This window comes from Podarcis cretensis (genome assembly GCF_951804945.1).
Source record: "Podarcis cretensis genome assembly, chromosome: 4".
Taxonomy (NCBI): domain Eukaryota; kingdom Metazoa; phylum Chordata; class Lepidosauria; order Squamata; family Lacertidae; genus Podarcis; species Podarcis cretensis.
The window spans coordinates 58,583,343-58,606,386 of NC_137173.1; the positions used below are offsets into that span (position 1 = coordinate 58,583,343).

Consider the following 23,044-nt stretch of genomic DNA (forward strand, 5'->3'; position numbering starts at 1 on the left):
TCTGGCTTTCAACAAAATTCTGGTTTGGGAAAATGCTGCTCATCCTTTTAACTAAAGAGAAGCATTTAAAAACTCTTAATGTAAAAAGGAGGGGGTGCTTTGTTTCAGCAACATCAAATACCACAGTTAGGAAGCTGCAATTATCAGTGCACTTGATGCAGAACTTTATGAATCAGTAAACTAATCCACTGGGATGAATAAAGATCTTGGATTTAGATTTAATGTGTTTCCATGTAACAGTTAAGAAAGTATGGAAGCAAATTAATAAAATAAAATGCTATTATTAACTTTAAACTGTAAACAGATAAGATGCCCTAAAGGATTATAATGTCTTTAAAATTTACAATTGAATTTGAATTACAAAATAAGCAGTAATAGAACATGATTTGTACTTAAGACAATATAGCCTTACACTTGCTCAAAAAAGCAACTGGAATGTACAAATCTTTTTTTGGTCATCTTCTCAGATATCAGTCTCATCAAAATTCTATTTTACTTGATCATACCTTGCTAAATTTCAAGGTGTCTAGAGTTAATCTTCAAAATGCTACTATTTTTGAGCTGTTAGCTAGGTAGGCTATTTCTCATTTCTTACTACTACGATTTGGCATCAGCTATATTTGTCTGTAATTGCAAGAAGTGCAATTTAACAATAAACCAGTCTGAAGGACATATCATATCTTGAGGATACATACCATATATATTTTTAAAAAATATTCATACTTTTGTAAGCAATACTTTACAGTAGACACCTCAAATCTACCATAGATGTAAAACTTAAAACGAGAAAAATTTAGGCTCTAATTTTTATACATATATTTATATTCAGTTTTCTATATATATTATATATATACACACACGCACAAGAGTATATATAAAATATATATAACCAGATTCAAAAAAATTAACAAAAACGGGGCAATGTACATAAATTCTTTTTAAAACTCAAACAATACAAAAACTTTAAACATTAAACAATTTTAATAAAAGTTTCTGTACAATGCTAAGCAGTTTTATGTACATATAGAAAATGTAATAGGAGTAGTGTTTGAAATTACAGAACTCCTTAAAATTTCAATGGCAGGTAATCTGGAAAAAATAACAGCATTCCATTCACAAATATTTTCAAGCAATAAATATGTATTTATAAATAGTGTAAATTTACATCAAGATTAGAAACAAAATCACAAATCTGAAGTTTATTCTTTAGTCTATGTGCAACCCATTTATCTTTGTGACTTGGCTGTTAATTTTTTTAAATTTCATTTAGGAAACAAAAAGTAACCATCATGGTTTCAAAACAAGACAGAATAACATAAAAGCAGTAAAAAAAAAAAAAAGTATCACCTAACCTTTCACATTAAAAAAAAAAGTGTAGTCCAAAGAAAGACTTAAAATTCTAACTACCTTACAAAGAAATGACCAGCTATGCTAGTACTTTCCAAGAGAAAACTCTGAAGGGAGGAAAAATAGATGAAACCAATTCATCAGCCCAGAAACAGAGAAATACAAAAGAGGTGGTCTTCAAGTCAGTAGTCTGTATAATGTTGCCAGTTTTGTCAGATATATACAAAACGTGGAATTTTCTTTTTTAAAAAATCAGCTGAATGAGCTTTCTATATTTCAAATTCTGGAATAGGAGCTGTGCTCTCTCCTGTCCAGTTGGTTGACACTCCGCACTTGGAAGGTTGCATAGACACAGCTTTCAGCCAGCAGCCTTATGGGATCGCTACAAAAATCAGTGGTGCAGAACTGGGTCACTTCCTGAATATCAGAAAAGTTTTTATGTAAATGTCCTTGGAAAAATGTCAAGATGAAGATGATGGCAATGGAGGTGCCTGAAAAGAGATAACACAATACATTACCTTTAAAAAGTTGTATTTACTGAACGCGTCTTTAGAAAGCGTTACTGTTCAGTCCAGAGTGGAAGTGCACTGGCTCATAGTTTGCTTTATGTATCTGGATGCTGCAATACTATTTTCTGAACATTTCACACAGAAGATTGCTTAAGACTCCCCTTATTCAATGGGTTTCCAAGTTTTATTGACAAGCTTCAGTTTACCCTTATTCTTTAGCTCCCTCGAAGGCACGCATTCTGCAAATTCTCGCCATCACACAATGGTTTGGACCCAAACTTTCAGTGAATGAGAAGAGCATTCGTAGAATATGCCTTTCCCATCTCTCCTTCCCTCTACAGTCCATGAATATCTGCTCTTGGGGTTGGCTAACTTTTTGGATAGGTTGGAAAAGTACATTGGGCTACAGTGGCCCCCACCCTGACATGAACAGAGGAATGGTATATGATCCAAGCCCATCCAGCTAGAAGTAGCACTGGAGTCCTTGTTTTTCATTTTAGTGTTTTCTTCCAACCCAATCCATGCCAAAGTAAGGTCAGTAAGCAACTTCCAACCTGTCTCCAATGCTCATATGCTTTCCCTTCCCAACACCAGACATTCCAACTTAGGAACTCTAAGTGAACAGGTTAAAAATTATTCCTTCCCAATAACAAATACACTTCTTCAATCCATGTCCCTGAACCAGTGTTGTCAGGGCGAGTGCTGAGGCCTTTTTTCAGTTCAAGGTTCTTACATTAATTTACAACTTAGGGCCAGGGTAGCTCAGGGATAACCTGAACCTTTGAATCCCAGCTCAGTCACCAAGATCATCTGCTGGAGCATTGTTGGTTATCCCCTGAGTTGGTGAGGCTCATTTGACAACAAAGAGAAACAGAGACTTTAGTGTCACTGGCCCAGTCCTGCGGCATCCTCAGCCAATAGAGATCCAGCAGGCAGCTTTCGTGCCAACTTGAAATCTTATTTATTCCAGCAGGCCTATGCAGGCAATTAAGAGTATATCCTCAACAATGGTTTATTGACACTTGTTTTTAAGTGTTTTGCTTTTAAATTGTTTCTAATTTGTTTGTGCTTTTATTGTATGGTTTTTTATCTTTTTAATGTTGTAAACTGCTTTGATATTTTTTGTGATATAGGAGTACATACATATTTTTATTAATAAATAAATAATACATATTTGCTTATTCTGGTACCTCATCAGTTGCAAATGAAGGATTCCACATGCTTTGCATCTGATATTCTAGCAAAATTAATGCAATATAGTTGCTCCCAAGATTTTGCTTAGTAGTAAATCAATGAAATAAATTAACATAACCCAGGATTCTCCTGAAGTTCTAATTATATTATATACAGTAAGTGATTGCCTAAATGGCACAAATTTTTTTCTTGTAACAAGTAGAACATATAGTTACACAAGAATAGCACAACCAATATGTTCAAACTGTTGGCATATATTAATAAAGTACTGACTCACAAATACAGTTTTACTTACTAATGTAAATTGGTCATAGATTTGCATCAGATCCTCCATTTTGTACTGTTCTAGCACCACAAAGTTTTCCAGATTCCCACATATCTTTCGTGCACAGTCTAGGCAATGTACGACATAGGTTTTTCGACAATTACTCTCATTTGTGACAAAAAGCAAATTGAAGACTTCCACCTGTGGATACAAAAAGGAAGCAAAACTAAGCTGTAGCAGAATATGAATGTGACAGCAGAACTAGACCTGGACTTAATTTGGCATCGCATATATTATATAGGCAACTGATCTAGAATGGCAAAAACAGTTGAGACTTGGCTGGGTAGTGGCAGCAGGAAATTAAGGAGGTAATTCTGAATGAACCAGCATAGCTCTTTTGAAATCTAGTAGCCAGAGTCCATCCAAAGTTGAGCTTATGGGCTGCTCCCAGCCATGAAATGACATGCTATTTTATGTGTGGAGCAAGTTCTAAGTTTTCAAACCCTGTATAAATATTTGGCCATTGATAATATATTGTACAATGGAAAGTAAGAACATCTTGCTATCAAGACCCAGCATATTTCAGAAGAATAAATTCTACTGATAGCCTTCACATAATAAAACCCATTTTACACTTTGTATTGGAGGTGAAGAAACCCTCACAGATCAGTCTAAAGATCTTTGGTACTGAAGGCACAAAGAGCAATAGTAGAGTATAAGGCAGGTCAGGAAATTAAAGGACTGTATCTTCTCTTAAAGGGAGATGCCACTAGTTCGGTAACTTGAAATAGACCTATGTAAAAAACAAACAACACTAGTACTACTATGGATCTACTATGGAGACCAAATAAATCAATAGAGTAGATCAAGACAGGGACTTGGTTTTCACATAATGAGCCTTGGTTTCTTAAACTATGTTTTATTAAACAGTGGGCTTAAAAAAATCATTTGAACCCTGCCTAGCACTTACCTACCTCTGGTTTGCCTACTGCCAACAAACCACAATCTGAAGCCATGCTTTGAAAGCCTTTCCTTTAACTATGTCTAGGCATTACATGTAAACCTAGCTCCTTTCCTTAACTATGGTTTGTTTGATTACTTCACCTCATGTGCTCACTAAGCAATATGCAATATGGGATTAGCTGGAAGGAAAATCAAATTCTGGACAAATAACCCATGGTTTGTTTGATCATCTGTGGGAAAACTTGTGGTTAAATCATTGGCCTGGTTCACATGACAGTGTAAGGTGAACTATGGCTTACTGAGACTGTGCAAATGTGTGGGGTCACAGTTGCTTAGCTCCTCCTTGGCCATTTTTGCTCCTGCACCACAATGAGCTAAACCAAGTGTTGGCTTAACATGTAGCCTGAACCTAGGTTCGTGGTTAAGCTTTCTATTCACTAACCACAAGTTGGGCTCATGTTTAAGCCATGGCTACAGGTTTGAAAGACAAGCTAAGCTCAGTGTAGGAGTAAAAAGAACCAGGGAGGAATGACAGGATCCTGCATGTTTCTTAAGTTGGGTGAACCAGGCCAGTTTGTTAAGCAAATTAGGATTTAGCATTATATCAAATTAGACCTGTTAGTTGCCTCAATTCCTTCTGAAATCAATGAGGCAAGTTAGCCATGACTTGACTTGTGTCCCATCAAAATCAAAGTTCAACTAACTTAGTCTGAATAAAACCCAGTTATATACACGTGCAGCCACACTTTTGCTTCTGGAGCCAGAAGACATCCAAGAAGCGTCAATTGCCCAGAAATTCAGAGTGTGATTATTTCTTCCACAGCAAGTATACACCTTCTTACTATCTCTGTGATGAGGGAAACTAGAGACATGTTCTAATCTGGCATTCTCCTCCTTCAAACCAAGAACTTGCATAGTCTAAAACTTTCTGCTAGCCACTATCCATCCCTTAGCTTCCCTTGCTGTGCAAGTGATCCACAACGCACTTGCAGTTCTGGGATTGCATCTCTAAAGGAGAAAGATTTTTTGTGTTTCCCAGTATCAGCTGCATGAGTAGTCTGCTGAATGGTTTTGACTGATTCAAATGAGCTAAAGATGCCATTCACAGAAGAGGAGGAGTGGGATACTTTACTACTACTGAAGTGCAAACAATTGGGGAAAGGTCTAAGAGATTAAGTCAGAAATCAGATTTTAAAACTGTAAGCAAATATTAACCCACAGCACATACATATTTACTCACCTCACATATGCTACAGTAATGAGCTGGTTCTTCCTTTGTTCTCTCATGCCAAACAATCTCCTTTCCTGCAGCAATTAGAGCTTCCCTCAAAGTTTGACACTGCTTGAGAGTTCTCAACAGGCAATACCTGCAACAGATATTAGAATAATTCAAATGATTATACATTTTAACACTGTTTTATGAATTTCTTGTTTGAATTTTATTGTTTTTAAAACTTTGCTACTATGAAAGGACAAACGACTGCCTCTCCTGTTGGATATAGGAGTACACCAGTGGCATCACAGAAACATTTTTCCATTTTTATTGTTAAAATACACACATATTTACTGTTCAAAATAATAATCCCAATACATAAAAGGATGTCATTTAAAAAAAGAATTAATACACATAATTTCCCCCTACAAAACATATCTGTTAGTTTGTCTATTCATGCTATTTCCAACCCCTTAAATAACTAGTGTTAGAAATAGTGATTATCGCACAATACTGAGTATTGCCCTCACAACTAACAAAAAATGAACTATCAAACATACAAATTTTTAAAGGCACCTTCATTATATTATTTTGCAGCATTCTTAATGCATCAAATCTCACACCATTCTTTGTTATTTGTATAACTATTTGTAGGACTTGAAGCCAGTAAATATGAACTTCAAGGCAACTCATAAGATAAATATACAATCTGACAGTGTGCATTTCTAACAACCAAATATTCATTTATAAATTATCTTGATTTTGGGGGGATGTCCTCTGCAATCAATGGATAATCTTAAAATGGGTGTTTACAATAATTTGGCCTAGGCATCTTTCCCATTTGATGTGGTTATGGTGCAATATAATTAAGTGACAGCTAAAGATATGTAAATTTCCTTCTGTCTCTTACTTGTTTTAGACTTAGTTTTCGCACTTTCCTTGAAAGTGTTCAAAATACTACAAGTCTTATGAGTACATGCAAGAAGACTGCAAAAAAAATATATCCCTATCAATTCTCCCCCAAAATCCCCCTGCCCCTAACAGTGGGATGGGGGAATCTTCAAGGCCTCTTTCTGTCTCCCTCAGTCTTTTAGGGTGCCAATAAGAAAGCACCACCAGCAGTATTTTGGGTGCAAAGAACCCTTGGAAATATAGTTCTCCAGGGCCCCCACGTTCAATAGTTATTTGACTCAGAAGCCCGGGAGAAGTATGGGAGCCACGGACTCCAGAGCCTAAAGGCACTCTAATGAGAGAAGTAAGAGAGCTCTGCCCCTCTCTCCAGCAGTTAAGTGATGAAGGGGTTAAGCAAGAAAGTATGACTGGTTTTCCAATGGTGGGTGTATTAAACTAAGGTGGCATAAACAGAATCAGGGCTCCCTTCACATTGGTAAGGCTTTTCAAAGTGTTTGTGTTTTAATCTTTCTTAGGTCAAACTGACCCATTACTGAAAACCTTTTTAAAAGTTTAACTGCCAATGGAATATCAGTGATAAATGGTATTATACCCCTGCATTGAAGGGGGCTGTACAAGATGACCCTCGGGGTCCCTTCCAACACTACAGATCTATGATTCAAATAATGCTGGGCTCCATCACAACTCAAATTCTCTCCCTACCACCAATCATATTTCAAATCATTGCTGACAAAAGAAAAAAAAATCAGTCGTGCCTTAGAAAAGAATAGGGCTTTAACTGTATGACACAATAGCATCTAATCAACAGTATTTTCAATATACTAATCTCAGTTTGATACTTATTAATCCCTTGACAATATTTAATGTGACTACCTTTGAGCTATTATTCAATATCTAAAAATGTATGCCCTCTTAGTGTTGTGTTTCTGCACATTCTACTTAACAGAAATATCACCCCAAGTTCCCCCCCTTAATTTGTCAAAAGTTACTTTCATTCTATAGACTCAATCAAAAAATAAAAATCTTAACAAAAAGCACCTGAAACCCAACCACTCCTGTATGACACAAAAACAATTTATAATACAGACTGATGAGGCCAGGGAGCAGGCAAATGTGATTGGAAATTACGGCTAATAAAGGTCAACACCATCAGCTAATGTATCTTTCTTTTGAGGAAGGAATGGAGAATTATTGCTCGTGTCTTTATTTCAGTGCAATCACTTCCTGCTCTTCTCTCTATTGTTCATTCTGTTCTGCCCCCATCTATTTCTCCGATGCCCAAAGTATTACAACAGTGAAGAATTTATGCTCAGCACAGATGAGAGCTACTTAGTTGAGTTCCTCAATGTTTAATGACAGAAGATTCTATAAGATACAATAATTTGTGTTGGGAAATTACCAACCCTTGACCTCGAGGTCTGCTTGTCTGTCCTGACTGTTGGGGAACTTGGAAAGTAACAAATCTTTGTTTCAGATTAAAAGAACAGTGTAGTTAATGGCTTACTGAGACTGGGTTCTGGCAACTGATATGTTCTGGTATTTGCTCTGACTACCAATAGTGGACAGTAGGCTGAATTAATGTTTGTGTGCCCCATCTATTTGGTTAAGTGATACATGCCTGATTATACACACATCTATCAAGAGAAATCCATGCCAGTCAAAGAATGTTAGAGAAAGGCCACAACAAAGCAGACTGAGTGGCTGTTTAGGATTCTGGCTGGTAAATACTTCCTGACAGAGGCTTCACCCTCAATCCTCCCTCCACAAGCCTTCCAAATAACCTACAGAACGCCTAACTAATTGTTATAATCTTTTTAACATTGGATCCCAATTGCTGCATGAAATATTTACTAGAATGATCTTCCTAGAACCACCTTTTGGTGTTGTGTACTTATAAGAGGCCACTTTACTTTTCCTGGCACCTCTGTTGTTAGCTTTTATTTCCAGCTTGCCTTTTTTGTACTGCACTTGGTTTCTTCCAAACTTCAGGTTCCTCCCTCTTTGAACGCTACCCCATTATCTGCTCTGTCTCCTTTTTATTTCTTTTAGAATAATGTTAGGTTGCATTTTAATTATAGGCTCTTTTAGAATACTTAAGTTGTCTTCCAAATGCAACTTTTTTTTTCTGCACCAATGTCATTGCTGATAACTACATGAAAACATGTTTTGAGCCATATTTAATTTATTCAATAATATCCTGAAAATGTGAACACAGTATGCTATATTAGGGATAGGCAATTTTGTTGAGTTGTACACTGAAATCTCTGTCTGTCTCTCTATCTGTCTCTCTCATTTTTGGCAATTTAACTGGTAACTTTCTCCCCCTTTTTATTCCTTTCTTCTAATTCCCAACATAACATATGGGGGGGGGGGGGAGAGAGAGAGAGAGAGAGAGAGAGACGGAGCGAGAGAAATGCCCTCATGTAAGGAGGGGACGGAGAAGGAGTGAAAAGCATCCGCACCAATCTGTCACCTGAGGAGGATCAGCAGAAACTTCACCACCTTTCACCAAGCTCTATAGCCAGGACAGTTTGGAAAGAGTGGAGAAAACAGTACCACGCATTCTACAAACCTACTGGGAATTTAACTTACGCCAGAGAAGAGAGCACCTACTGCTTCTAGTTAGAAGCCAAAGAAAATATTAGACACCCTGCCCCTGCGAATGGCCATCCCAACAATCTGACTTACAGACCCAGAGGATTTTTCTTACAGCTATTCACATACAGAACATAAAATCAGAACAGTGAAAGCCAAAGGGGGTGGGGAGACTGCAGTAATTTCTAGTCTTTCAGCTAAAAGGGAAAACTGGTGTCGGTTTAGTAGGTGTTTCTACACTGCAATGCTGCTCACAGCCACTAGAGTGTAGTATGCTTGCTGTTGGCCAGAACACTTTTGTTTGTTTTTTTCGGGGGTTTTTGCTACTGGTGTGGATGTGTCACCTTTTTATATAAAAGCAACTGTGGGGTTTGTTTACAACTGAAATGTATGTAAAATGGTGGGAATGATGGGTGTCATGTTTATTTAACATTTTATTGCAAATTGTACTTTGGTTGCATTATTCATTCAGAAAGATGCTTAATATTTAAAAAACAAAACATATATTTAATTTAGCAGCAAAGGCAGAGCTATCATTAACATGTTGTCTTATCAAACTGATGCTCAGAAATAGCCTCCAAGTGATCAGGCGAAGACTCAGGGCCTGCAACTTACAGCACATTTTCCACCACTGGGTCATGCCATTTTTTAAAAAATATATCTATCCATTGGATATAGCTAGTTTGCTTCACTAAGAACTCTGTTCTTTGTACCTTTGTATCAATCAGTAAATTAAGGTAATAACTCTGTGTTGAATTCAACTAACATTTACTTAGAGTAGACTAATTAAAATTAATAGACCTAAAGTAGTCAAAGTCATTAATTTCAATGGGTGTACTTCAAGTAAAAGTTAGTTGACTACCACACTCTGAATTAACAAGCATAGTGATTTAAAATGTACATACTTGATCATTTCAAAAAGCTTTGGATCTGAGACTTTGATATTCCGTGCTATGTTCCAAGAAAGATGAACCATAGGTACTACTGACTTCACACTCTGCAATTTATTCCACTCGTACCGTTCTACAGCCAATTTATATTGACAGGCTGCAATAAAACAAAGAGAGAAAAGTAAGGGTACCAATTAGATATGAAAATACCACTGTAGTTATTCTCAGTTAAGAAAAAATATATATACAGTCAAATTCAAAACCTCTGAGCAGTTTCCAAAATAAATGATTTTGGTAGACTTTTTCTTTGTGTATGCCACACCGAAATAGAAAACAGGGGAGAAATATGATAATGGCAGTTCTTTCTTTAGCAACAGATAAAAGAACCAAACTGAAATTTCCTCGTCTCTTAAGTGTAGCCTTTTGTAAAGAAATCATATTCCTGCAGAACAAAAAAATGTTTTTAATTGCCTCAGATATTGACAATTTGTGGCTTCATTCAGATATCACATTCTCCAAACTATGATTTGGGGGATTAGAAAAAGCCGTACATCTATCCTCCTCCTCTGGTATCCAAAACAGCAAACCTCATCAACCTAGGCTTTAAATCACCTTTCAGTATTGGTCTGCAAGAAGCGCTTTTGCCAATTCAAACATCACAGCAAGCCATGGTCTGAGGAATCAGGATGGATGATGGATGGCAATGTGTAAAGGGAGAAGGCATGTGTGCACACAGCATATTCACAAAGAGGGAATATGACATCTGACTTTGCTACTTCATACAATCCTACCAGGTCTTAATAAGCAGAAAAATGAATGAGTCCTTTCTTCACACATGCAGCCTGTTTGTTCCTCCCTTTGTACAGGGTGTGATTGAACCTGGAAGCCTCTAATCAATGATAGTTTCCTGTTTCGTCTGGGGAATTATGGTTACCAGTTTTGGAAAAAGACAGGATATAAAGCCAACTTCAAACCATGGAGGAATTCCCTAGCTTGTTCCAAAGCTGGTAAGCAGCTTCCTGGTTCAGACAAAATGAGACACTATAGTTAACTGACAACTTCCTGGACTGTTCCTGCCATGAAGGGGGAGCAAAGGGGTTACACAGGCAGAAAGCTTATTCTTACTAGACCTATTAAATTGAAATATTATCTAAATGCGGACAAATCATCTCATGTTATTCCATCCACAGAATCCTACATATATATTTGACTATAAATAAATTAATCCAAATTTGTTCTGTTACAAACAGTTACTTTTGATGTAAAATTATGCTGGAGAGCTGATCTCAGAAAAGTCTGTATTTCCTCTGGATTTTTTTCAGAATGAATTTTAGGATCTGGAATTGTCATATGCATTATTCTAGTTCATGCCCTCTGCAAAATCACACAGTCTAAGGGCTTCTTATTTTGAAAAATGTGGGTGGTCTGTTGAAAGCTGTGTCAGTGCTTTTATGGAGTATTTGTGTAACTGTAAAGACACATAATCATACCTGTAAGAGGGCCAACATTCCAGGCAATATTGTTACACCAGCCAATAGCTTGAACCCAATGTACCGTCCCAGCATTTATCCACACCAAATCTCCAGGTCTCTGAATAAATCTATATACTGGGACATTGGCTTCATACAAATCTTCCAAATTAGGCCACCAAGAGCCCAAAAGAAAATTCATATTGTTTCTGAAAGAGGAAAAGATGAATGTAAATATTTATCAACAGAAATATTCTATATACATCAAAAACATGTCAATCCAAAATGATGTACACAATAAAAGGACAAAAGATTATTATAAATAATCTTAAGAGGTAAGTTTGCTCAAACAGGAAACTTTCACTTTAGTGAACACCTCCAAGCCAAAGTGAACTGCTACATCCTAATGTTTGCAGAACTTACTAACTAAATTAGGGGATTTATTGCACTAAGTACTATTTTTAAAAAACACATTGCTGCTTCCAGGGAATACAGCTTCAGTAATACCCACTTTAGTTGTGACAGAATATCTGCTACCATCACTGGGCTTATTCACAACTGCTAGTTTTAGGGATGTCCAGGGGATAGGAGTTTAGTGTCTTTTTCTTTGAACAGCAGACCCTCTTACCAAATCACATATAACCCTTTCTATCTAAAAGTTTGCCATGCAGATGGAAAAACCCCTCTTGAAGAAACACAAGCCCAAAAGCTCTCGGGCTAGCCCAGGGATGGGAAACTTGTCATCCAGATGTTGTTAGATGACAACTCCCATCGTCCCCGACTATTGGTCCTGCTGGCTGGGGATGATGGGTTGGAACTTGCAGCGGTTCTTTAGATTCTAGCTGCAACAATGCATATCTACATTTCCACATCAATATTGCTGTTACACCATAACATATAGAAGGTGGCAGAAGAGAGAGATGAAAAAGTAATATATTAGGACAAGAGTTGCTAACGTATTTGGGCCAGTGTGCATATTTAGAATTGTTAAAAAGTGCTGTGGGTGCCAGTCACAAAGTGGCTGAAAGGTGTGGGGCATGGTATAAAGCAAAATGGTCTCCATGAGAACATGCTATAATGGCTACCACATCCAAAAGGGGGAAAAAAGAGTCAGGACCACACAAAAGTCCAGGTTTGCCCCCTCCCTGCAAAAAAACCATCAATGAAGGGAAACCATTGCATGCTTGTTCACAGAGAGAAGCTTTTTGTACCTCCGCTTCTGTTTAGAATGGAAGGAAGGGTGGGCAGCCAATGGAATGTGTGCATGTTTAAGGGGGCATGTGCAGTATAGAAGAAGCTGAGCCACTGCAAACAGTCTTTTGTGTGTTGTGGATTTTTGAGAGGATATTTGCCGAGCCTTTTTGCAGACACCATAGGAAATACTGGTGGGCACACTGGTGTCCAAAGACACCACAATGACAACCTCTGTACTGGGACAAACCAAAGTAATATATCCTCCCAAATAAGCATCACAAATAGCACTGTTTAGAGACAGAGTGGATTGTGAAATAATTGGAAGCACAGCATATGGCGATGGAAAATACTGAACGTACTTTTCACAGAAGTCATTCATGACGCCCCAATAATTTTCTGGAACAACAAACCATTCACAGTCACCTGGACCTATATTTATATTGACTGAGCAAAAGTTGTTATTTTCTTGATGACCTGAAATTAATAAGAAAAAAAAACAATAATAGTGATGATTGATGTTTGCAGGGCACTATAAAAATATGGAGCATAACATGCAAACAAAAATGATAAGAGTCCTGTGGTACCTTAAAGATTAACAAATTCATTGCGGCATATGATTTCATAAGCAATATATTATTTCATGTACCAGAATATGATTTTATCTCTTCTTAAGGTGTTGTAACATTTTTTGGTTACTGTTCTGCAACAGACTAGGACTGGTACTATTCCATCAGTTTAACTTACTATATTTACAAATTAATACCCCACATTTCATATCTGATATTGAAGACATCTAACATACATCAATTATAAATTAAAATATCTAATTGAAGACAGTTGCAGTCAAAAACCTAATCAGAAGCTAGATAGATGTTTCTCATGCAGGAAAACCAGAAGTTGAGCTGCCACAATGCACTTAAGCATCCAGGTGAAAAATGGGATGTTCAAAACTGCCTGAAATCAGGGCTGTCAGATTCTAGTACTTTTAAAACTTTAATTATTTCAGCAAGTTATAGGTTATATAATAATGGATACGAATCATAGAATTTAGAGTTGGAAGGAGGATATTTCAAAAAAATATTGTAGGAACTTTGATGCATAGTTAACTTCTGATGAAAGCTGCAGTAATATGCAACCATTACCAATTCATTTTACAAATGTAAGGAGGATTGAGACAATTACATACTCCTTGCTATTTATCAGATAACGTTCTGAGACACACGTGTTCCAAGCAAGCTTTGGGATTTAAAATGCAGCTCTGAATTTATATTTTATTTACTTTAGAAAATTTATATACCACTTGATTGTAATAAAACCTCTAAGCAGTTTATACAAGTATTAAAATAATCAACAAAAAAAGTTAAAAACACATCAAAACATTTTAAAGTACACTAAGAAGAGATTAAAACATGTCTACACTGACATGCCTGGATAGGCTTGCCTAAAGAAAAATGTTTTAAGAAGGCCCCAAAAGGACTACAGAGAAGATGCCTGCCTGGTGTCAATAGGCAGAGAGTTCCGAAGTGTAGGCACTAAAAGACCAATTTCTTACAAGTGCAGAACAATTATTATGTGGCCAGTTCTGCAGAACAAAACAGTCAAGTGGGTACATATGGGGTAAGGTGATCCCACAAGTAAGTGGGTCCCAAGCTCTTAAGCGCTTTATATACCAATAATAACAACTTGAACTTGGCCCAGTAACAAATCAGCAACCAGTGCACATCTCAGAGCAGAGGTGTTATACGTTGGCAGGGTCTTAATCCTGTCAGCAACTATGCTGCAGTATTCTGTACTAATTGTATTTTCCAGGTTAAGCCCTGCATAGAGTACACTGAGGTAATCCAATCTTGCAAGTCACTTGCATCTGAACTACTGTGGTCAAGCTCTCCTGGTCCAGTAATGGCTGTAGCTGTTGTACCAGGCATAGCTGGAAAAACATGCTTCTAGTCACTGTGGCTCCTTGGGCATCCACACACACAACTGAATCCAGGAGCACACCTAGTCTGTGTACCTGCCCCTTCAAAGAGAGTGCAACCCTGTCCAGGGCAGGCAATTGACAAATTTCTCAAGACACAGGAACTGCTCACATATAGTGCCTCCATTGTACCAGGATTCAAGCTGAGTCCCACCACTATGTCTAGGCGCCAGTGCACTTCCTATATGGCCTCTCCTGATTCTGATGTTATGGGGAAATAGAGCTGAGTATCATCAGCATACAGGCAGCGACCTTTTCGTGTGGGGGTTCCATTCCTGGCCCCTGCATGCATCGGCACGCATAAGCGCCCCCGACCCACCTTCTTCCAGGTCCAAAAGGACCTGCACATTGGTGATGGCACACTGAATGCCCCTAAAATGGTCACTGCCTGTACTAATGACACCTTGCCACAAAAATCCTATTAACTGCTCCCAGTGGCTTCATATAGATATTAAACTGCATTGGGGATAAAATAGTGCCATGCAGCACCTCAAAGCATAACTGCCAGAGGACAGAAAAGCCCTCTCTCAATGCTACTGTTTGGACTTGGTCCTGTAACTGGGAAAGGAACCACTGTAACACAGGGCACCCAATTACCACTCCATGGGGTTGGTCCCAGAGGATAACAAGGTCACTAGTATTGAAAGCCACAGAGAGATCAGGAAGCAACTACAAGTTCTGCTTGCCCTCCTCTCTGTAAAGGTAATTCTTGGGTGACCAAAAGTGACTTTGATGTAGTTTAGTGTACAAGTATTATTATTATTCTTTATATAGTATCATACATGCACATGACGCTTTATAAAGAATGAAGTGGTGGGTCGCTGTCTCAGGGGGCTTAACATCCATAAAACTAAGGAAGTGAGGGGAATGGCGCCTTGGGTAAATAGGGAAAGAATATGCCATTATTCTCAGCTGCAGTTGGATATGGGGACTAATGAGTTGTGTCAAAAGCATCATTTAAAAGGTGGGGTTTGAGGAGGAATTTGAGGAAAGCAATAGAAGTGGCATCACAGACATTCTACTGGAGGCAATTTCATGCATAACAGGCAACATGGAAGGAACAGCAGCCATTCTGAGGTGAACAGGTGGTCTTTGAATGGCTGAGGGTGATGGTGCAGAACAAGTGAAGGGATATGTTGGGATGCAAGGGCAGATATAAAGTGACTCAAGGCCATGGAGGCATTAGAACAGGGGGTGCCAACCTTCTTAGACCAGCAGGCACATTTTGATAGAGTGCTATTGCTGCCAGTCACAAAATGGCTGTCAAGAGGCAGGGGAACATAACACATCATGGCATAGTGCAATGTTAGAGAGAGTGCAGTCACTGCTTCCCCCCACCCCACAACAATCTTAAGTTTACCACAGGAAGCTGACTATGTCCTCCTGGTCCTGGCTGTGAAGCAAAAGCTATTAAAGGCAAACGTACCTTATTTACCCCAGTTCCAACACTAAACCACAGCCTAGGCTGCCATGCAATTAAGCAGTATATAAACTGTTGATGAAGAAATAAAGCATAACTATCGGCACTTACCTGAGAGTAAGTCCCACAAAACACAGAGACTTACATCTGAGGTAGACATGTATACCACTGTACAGTAAGTTAACTTTGCAGTGAATTCTTAATGCGCACCTAGATATCACTTCCTGCACATCAGGAGACATGCCTAAGCCTCTTTGCAAAGTTTTCACATTCTGCATTGGCCATTTGGGGAGTGGATTGTTTAACATCCACATGAATTTATTGTGTGGTAGTATTTGCAGGAAAAAAATTATTGGATGGACCTGATCTCAGATGAACCTACCACAGGAAAGATGCTTCCTTGTTTCTAGAAGGTTCCACAGACTATTAGAAAATTAAATGCACGTGGGAAAATTGCACTAAATGGAAAGAGAAAGCCAGCAGTCAGGCTAACTCATTTTCACAGAAATTGCTTCTAAGGGCATCCAGACATTTTACTTCCTAACATCTTTCTAAAAGGACTAGAGAGGGGAGGGGAGGGGAGGGGAGGGGAGGGAAGGGAAAGCTCAGAGTCTGGGGCTCCTCCTGTGGGTGCAAATGAAGGTGCTGCGTTAGTGATCCCCACATTAGAAACTAAGGAAGAAAAACTAGTGAAGTATCCTGTAGCAGACAGGAAGTCATCACAGGAACTTAAGGAGCTGCATCATGTGGCCAGAGCAGCAAGAGCAAGAAGAATGGATTTTTATCCATTTATTACTATTGATTTCATTTACACTCCACCTCCCCCCGCCCCCAGGAATCCAAGGCAGCTTTTTAATTGTTGGGTTTTATTAGTGATCTTATGCTACATTTGTTGGAAACTAAAATCACTTGCAATATTATATGGTCATCATTGCAGTCAAAGAGCCACTAAGAAAGTAGCTGCAAGCACTACTAAGAAAATCTTCAGAATCAATAGGATGTATAAATGTATAATTCAGAATTATTAATGAAAAGTAAAGTTGCAAAAAGAAGACAGAACAATTCAGAAATGGTAAAAATGAAGAGGTTTTTTGTGTCAGTATGTAGCACTCCACATTACTCACCTGGTGTTCTGCTGCCTGGCACCTTCATATACAACTGGACTGTATTCATTCCCAGGATTGTATGACCAACATGACTGAGGAGATTTCCTGCTGATACCACCCGCACAAAAGCAGGAAGCTTTGTAAGTTCATGAAGCTGTAGCTTCCACCTGTTGTAAAACAGCAAATTAATCCATGTGGTATTTGGAGATGCAAAAACCAATTACATTACTTACACATTTACCCTAAAAAGCCCTTCATGTTTGTACACAAGTAAAATCTATTAACCCTTTTGGGAAGCTGTATCAGATAGCTAATTTATACTGTCTTAAGCCTTTTTCATGATCAAAAACCCAATGCCCAGCCACAATAGGCTGCGTAGGATCGCAGAATGATTATGGTGGTTTGCTGGTTATGAGAACTAACAAATCCAACTGCTTTAGTTCACTGAGAGCCTCATGCTCTGCTTCCATCTACATTCATTTGGTACTAATGTACTGGATGGCCCCCAGCAAAACTTGCACCACACCTTACAAAAGGTTTGGTTTTAAGTTGCTTTGGCTTGCCTTGGGAAAGATAAAGCGACTATCAAATCAAATCATGTCAAATCCAATCAATCTCTAGGACTATAGCCTTCATAGCTGATGCCACCCTGGACACCACTCAATTCTCCACAAGAGCCATGGCTCCAATACTGAGATGCTGACACACAAGCATGCACAAGGTCTTTCACCTGGACCTTTCATGAGCAGAAAGCTGTTTGGAGATTACACCTTAACGAATATGTTGGTAGACCCCAAGGAAGAAAAGAATACAGTGTCCACCACATACATGGGAGATGAAAAGTGATAATTTCACAGAACAACCTTCCCATATCAGGCACCTTCACACTCCTTTTGTATATCCATAACCTCAGGACAAAGCACAGCAATCTAGAGTTTTGGAACTAAATCTCACCATGTCTCTCCCCTCTTTACATTAGGCTCAGGTGAGGCAGTGAGCATGAGAGATCAGTGTTCAGAATCAGTAATGGATAGTCTAGTAAACTGAAGCTGAATTCTGCTAAAACAGAAATTATTTTAGAGTATGGCTCATATGCCCATGAAGGTGCTGTTCAACCTGTTCTGGATAGTCCTGCACTCCTGAAAAGGACCAGATATGTAGTCTGTGGATGCTTGTCACTGAAGGTCCGGTGGTATTAGAGTCATAGGGTGCCTTTCACTGGATGAGGCTAGTGTGTTAACTGTGTCCCTCTCCTGGGCAGAGATAACCTCACTAAGGTTATCCATGTTCCGGTAATCTCTCATGTAGATCACCACAATGCATTTTATGTGGGGCTGCTTCTGAAGCCTGCTCAGAAACTGTAGATGATTAAAAATACAGCTGAACATACGAACTGAAAAGGAAGCAGGAAGGGTTCAGTCTCCTTTGCTCTGGATCACATACCCTCAACATCTTCCCATATCTGTGTCCATCTAGCTTGGTGTACCATATTCATAACACTACCTAAAACAATCAGAACTTGCTAGATTCAGGATGCTATCAAATCCAGCACTGTTCTATTAATTATCTTACCTAATTTATAAAATAAAGGTACAGCAGTCAACACTCCATATTATTGACCCAGGGGATGCAGCTCAGTAAAATTTAAGTAAATAATACAATCCAGGAAAAAATATTCAAAGTTTGGTATCCTGAGAAGATTTAGTCCCCTGTGGTGACTATGTATGTGTAGCTTTACTTACTTTTTGTCATCTGAAAGATCAATGTTGGTCCCAAATTTGATAGTTTTAAAAGGTCCTTTTTTCCTCCTCCCAGAGCTATAAAATAAATAGATTAATTATTGTTATAAATGTTAACTTTTTTTAAAAAAAACCCAGCATCTTAAAATGTGCCTTTCCTAGCCTGTGTGTATTTTAAACCTAAGTGATCACCATGAGCTAGGAATGCATTTTTGTGTGAAAGGCTATGAAACAATGTAACTATTTAATTTGAAGTCAATCTGTAAAAATTTGGTAATTCAATTAAAAAAAAATATTTCAAAAGAGAAACCATTTTGTTACTGAAATCAGATTACTGGGCTGAGCATGTGCTATTAGTTACCCTGTTCCTTAATTCTAAGGGTTTGTCTACCATACCCTGCCACTAGTTTGCACCTCACTGATTGGTAAATCTTGGGGTTCTAGTAAAAAAAACAACACAGATTCTACAAGGCTACAAGTTTGTTCATGCCTGTGCTGGGGGCAATGTAAAATAGAAAATATATACATGAGTTATGCATATATAAGATTAGAAATGGAAACATTAAGAATACAAAACACACAATACATATGTATCCAGACATAAAAAAATCAATGTAGTTCTGGAAATGTATGTGGCTGAGAAAACACTCTTCACCAGGTTAAGGTCTGAGGCGACTATTTCTTTCCATTGAAGATGGAGAGCCGATGTATTAATACACTTACTCTATCGCTTCTCCTTACACTGTGACCTAATTCATACATGCTTCCAGTTACTTCTATGTGGTGTAATCCCATTATGCAGGATGCATGCATGTGAATACCAGTGGAGCTGATCACATTGGTCTTGACCACATTCTCTCACCTCGTTAAATATGTGGAAAAACCACATGAAATCAACCCCACTCATTCTGGAGTATAGAGTGCTTTAAGAAGCAGCTCCTATGCTGTTGGGAGCACATGTGAAGGGGACCTACTCAATTCTATCCACTCACTTATCAGAAGATGTTGATTCACTATCTGAATGGTCCTTATGGTGACTTTTTTTCTCATTTTCCTCCTGCAAAAGTCAAACATGACATTTTTAAAAATCAAATTCTACAAATATTTGGTAAACTTAAACAGTACAGTATGGAACAGCTACTGATACCTCTATGAAAAGTGATTTTACTGGGAGATGCCTAAAGTCATTGCCTCCTCTTTTGACCACGAGAAAAGCCACTCAGCTCATGAAAGGCTTAGTGTACAGGATAATTTTAATCATCTCAATGCACAACCATAAAAATATCATCCCCTGAGCAGCACCCACATTTTCTTCATCATCATCATCATCATCATCATCCTATCTGACTGGCTTGCCCCAACCACTCTGGGCAACATCCAGCAAAATATAAAAACACAATAAATAAAAACACAACGGCATCAGTATATCTATAATTCCAACATTAAAAAAACTTGAGAGAGAGAGAGAGAATACTAAATGTAGGGCACACTCTTCTACAGTTGATTCTAATTTGCACTATTCTTTCTTGCTTCTAATTCCAGAATTCTGTTAGTTAATGGGAGAGTAAACCCAAAGCTGGCTGAAGGACTTGTGGAAGCAGCATTAACTGCCACTGTATCAATAATATGACCTGCCAGCGGGCTGGCACGCAGGCTGTTGGATGCCCTCTGGTATACCCACAGAAAGCTCTGCAGTTGTACATGTGCCACCAGCCACGTTCTGGAAGTGATTTGCAGGAGAGAAAGGGAGAGCATTTCAGGGGCATATCGAGAAGAATGTGGAGCCAAAAGATCCTAAGACTTCATTCCCCCAACAGGTCCCTTAAAAGGGCCCAGGTCTACTCTTGCCCTGGGTTAGTGTAACCCTTTTTTCTCCCAAGTGTGTCAATTGGAGTGGGAAAAGGGAGAAAAGAGAAGAAGGTCTCTGCCTCAGCCACAGTTAGCCAGTGGGGAATTGGATGTGGTGGTTGCTCCACTACAGAATCTCCACGTTTTACTATCTAACATATAAAAACCCAGAAAGCCTTTGAGACATTCCTTTTCATCTAACAGTATTACATTTGTCCAAAAACTATTCGGACATGTTTCATTTCCCTACGTTTTCCACTTGGAAAAGTAGGGCCCCACTCATGAACCACCCACAGTTCTATTGCGCTCAATGCTTTGACACATTCTCTGATCTTTCTAGCTTACCTTTTTGCCCTCAGAATCAAAGAGGCTTAATGCTTCTGGAAGCCCCCACCCTCCAACAGCGTTGGAATTATCTGGGAGAATACAATGCTGGCTCCCTTCTCCAACCAGCAGCCGAAAATCTTCAGTGGATATCCCATTTCCCCCATCACCATTGGCAATCTAGAAAAATCCCATTTGTGTCCCTGATCAGCCCAACAAAGTACTATCAGAATCTCAGAATGTACCCACCCACCAAACCAGTCCAGCTTCCATTTCTTTGGTCACCATTTTTTGCCTTGCTCACAGCCCCTGTTGGTTCTTTCACATTCTTCCACCATATGTAACCCCAGGCTACATTCTCTTAGTAAGTATTTTAGATTTAATATTACAATGTCTATCTTTTGTTCCTTTGTTTCTCATTTCCTGCAGTAATCTAACCCTCCCCCCTCCAAATAATTTCGCACAAATAATTTCAAATTGTATCTGTTTATCAAGCAAAGGTTGTTTTTCACTGTTCTCTTATACGTGCATCAGCCCGCTAATATTACTGGGTTTGTATACCTCTTAAGCTCTCTCAAGGCAGCCCATGTTCCAAGACTGTGCTAGATATTAGTAGTTAGAAACACAGGCACACACCCCGGTATAGTTTTCATAAAGCATGAAACAACTTGGCAAACAGAGTTTTCTTCCTCAATATGGTAAATGTTGTGGCAACTGCATAGAAGCGAACAGAATGCAACTGCTAACTTATAGCAGATTGCAGGTTGTCCTGTACCAAATATAAAAACAGTGCAAGCAAGCGTGATTTCTCCACATTTAAGAATAACATTTTCAATACAGTGGTACCTCGCAAGACGAATGCCTCGTAAGACGAAAAACTCGCAAGACGAAAGAGTTTTTCGTTTTTTGAGTTGCTTCGCAAGACGGAAACATCTTGCAAGTTTGTTTCCTTTGTCTTGCAAGTTTGTTTCCTTTTTCTTGAAACCGTGCATTCAGGGGGTGCAGTTGCAACTTGACTTCGAGGAGCAACTCATAGCACACGGTGTGGTAGCCTTTTCTGAGGTTTTTGAAGACTTTGGTGATTTTTGAAGCTTTTCCAAAATCCGTGCTTCGCAAGATGAAAAAAATCGCAAGACGAAAAAACTCGCAGAATGAATTAATTTCGTCTTGCGAGGTACCACTGTATATAAAAATGCTGGGGGAGGTGTTGTTTTTGTTTGTTCATACTGTATGCATTTTTGTGGTTTTATATTGTAAACCACCTTGTAAACTTTGGATGAAGGGTGATATAGAAATTTAATAGACAAACAAACAAATAAATGTTAGGTTGTCTTATAAAGGTAAGGAATGTTTATTTTCTAAAATGTTAATAATAACTTTTTATCATGCTTAGAATAGTTATATATATTTCTTTTATAACCTCAAAGGAGGACCTAACTGCAAACGACAAGGTATTTTAGCCACCTTGGTTATCCTGCTGTAAATGACTGTACATATTCTACTGTATCTCAAAAACCTATGCTTTTGGAGTAAAGTGTGCCTATATAATACAGATCAGGAACAGATCTTAATTGACAAATAAATTATAATGCCCTACTTACCCTTAATGATTCCTGGAATGAAGAGGCCTGGTACTGTGCATATTTAGCAATGGTAGTTTGAGATTTACTGCTTTCACAACGCCATATTTTCTTTGTTCCAGTGGGGTCCCAGTTTTCATCCGATGGTTGTAATAGCTGTGTCCTTACTTCTACTAAGTGTTCGTTATTAGCTTCTACCAATGTTTTGGTAGAGAAGAGTCCTAGATCTAGGGAACAAGCATGTACTTAAACTGAGAGTTCTTTTGCTGCATGAACAGCAGAGATAAATGAGTAAGCAAGCTAAAGCTTTAGACAGTACTAGCTATGAGCACATTAATACATGATCAATTCAATAAATATTTCTCAGCTGAATCAAAACCTGCTGAACAGTTTCAGGTTTTCAGAAAACTTTCTTCAGCCAAATCTCCTTTAAAAGGATGGTAGATTTCACAAAGCAAAAAGCTACCAAAACCTGTGGCAGATGTCCAGGACCCTACCCAG

The 23,044-nt window shown here is 38.4% G+C and overlaps 1 protein-coding gene across 3 annotated transcripts in view; it reads right to left on the reverse strand.

Moving 5' to 3' along the window:
- Nucleotides 1–962: 962 nt before the first annotated feature.
- The window catches only part of KDM6A (lysine demethylase 6A), a 109,258-nt gene continuing 87,176 nt past the window's right edge, over nucleotides 963–23,044 (reverse strand). For 2 of the 3 annotated variants that reach the window (XM_079974484.1, XM_079974485.1), the window contains 10 exons: nucleotides 22,565–22,770; nucleotides 19,784–19,848; nucleotides 18,795–18,869; nucleotides 17,071–17,219; nucleotides 12,911–13,025; nucleotides 11,379–11,566; nucleotides 9,904–10,045; nucleotides 5,519–5,645; nucleotides 3,346–3,516; nucleotides 963–1,838 (listed from right to left, as the gene is read on the reverse strand). In XM_079974484.1, coding sequence (XP_079830610.1) covers nucleotides 1,809–1,838; nucleotides 3,346–3,516; nucleotides 5,519–5,645; nucleotides 9,904–10,045; nucleotides 11,379–11,566; nucleotides 12,911–13,025; nucleotides 17,071–17,219; nucleotides 18,795–18,869; nucleotides 19,784–19,848; nucleotides 22,565–22,770 — 1,268 coding nt within the window. In that variant the 3' untranslated portion in view covers nucleotides 963–1,808. Of the gene's footprint in view, nucleotides 1,839–3,345; nucleotides 3,517–5,518; nucleotides 5,646–9,903; nucleotides 10,046–11,378; nucleotides 11,567–12,910; nucleotides 13,026–17,070; nucleotides 17,220–18,794; nucleotides 18,870–19,783; nucleotides 19,849–20,984; nucleotides 21,144–22,564; nucleotides 22,771–23,044 lie in introns of all 3 variants that reach the window. The other variant, XM_079974486.1, reaches the window with a different exon arrangement.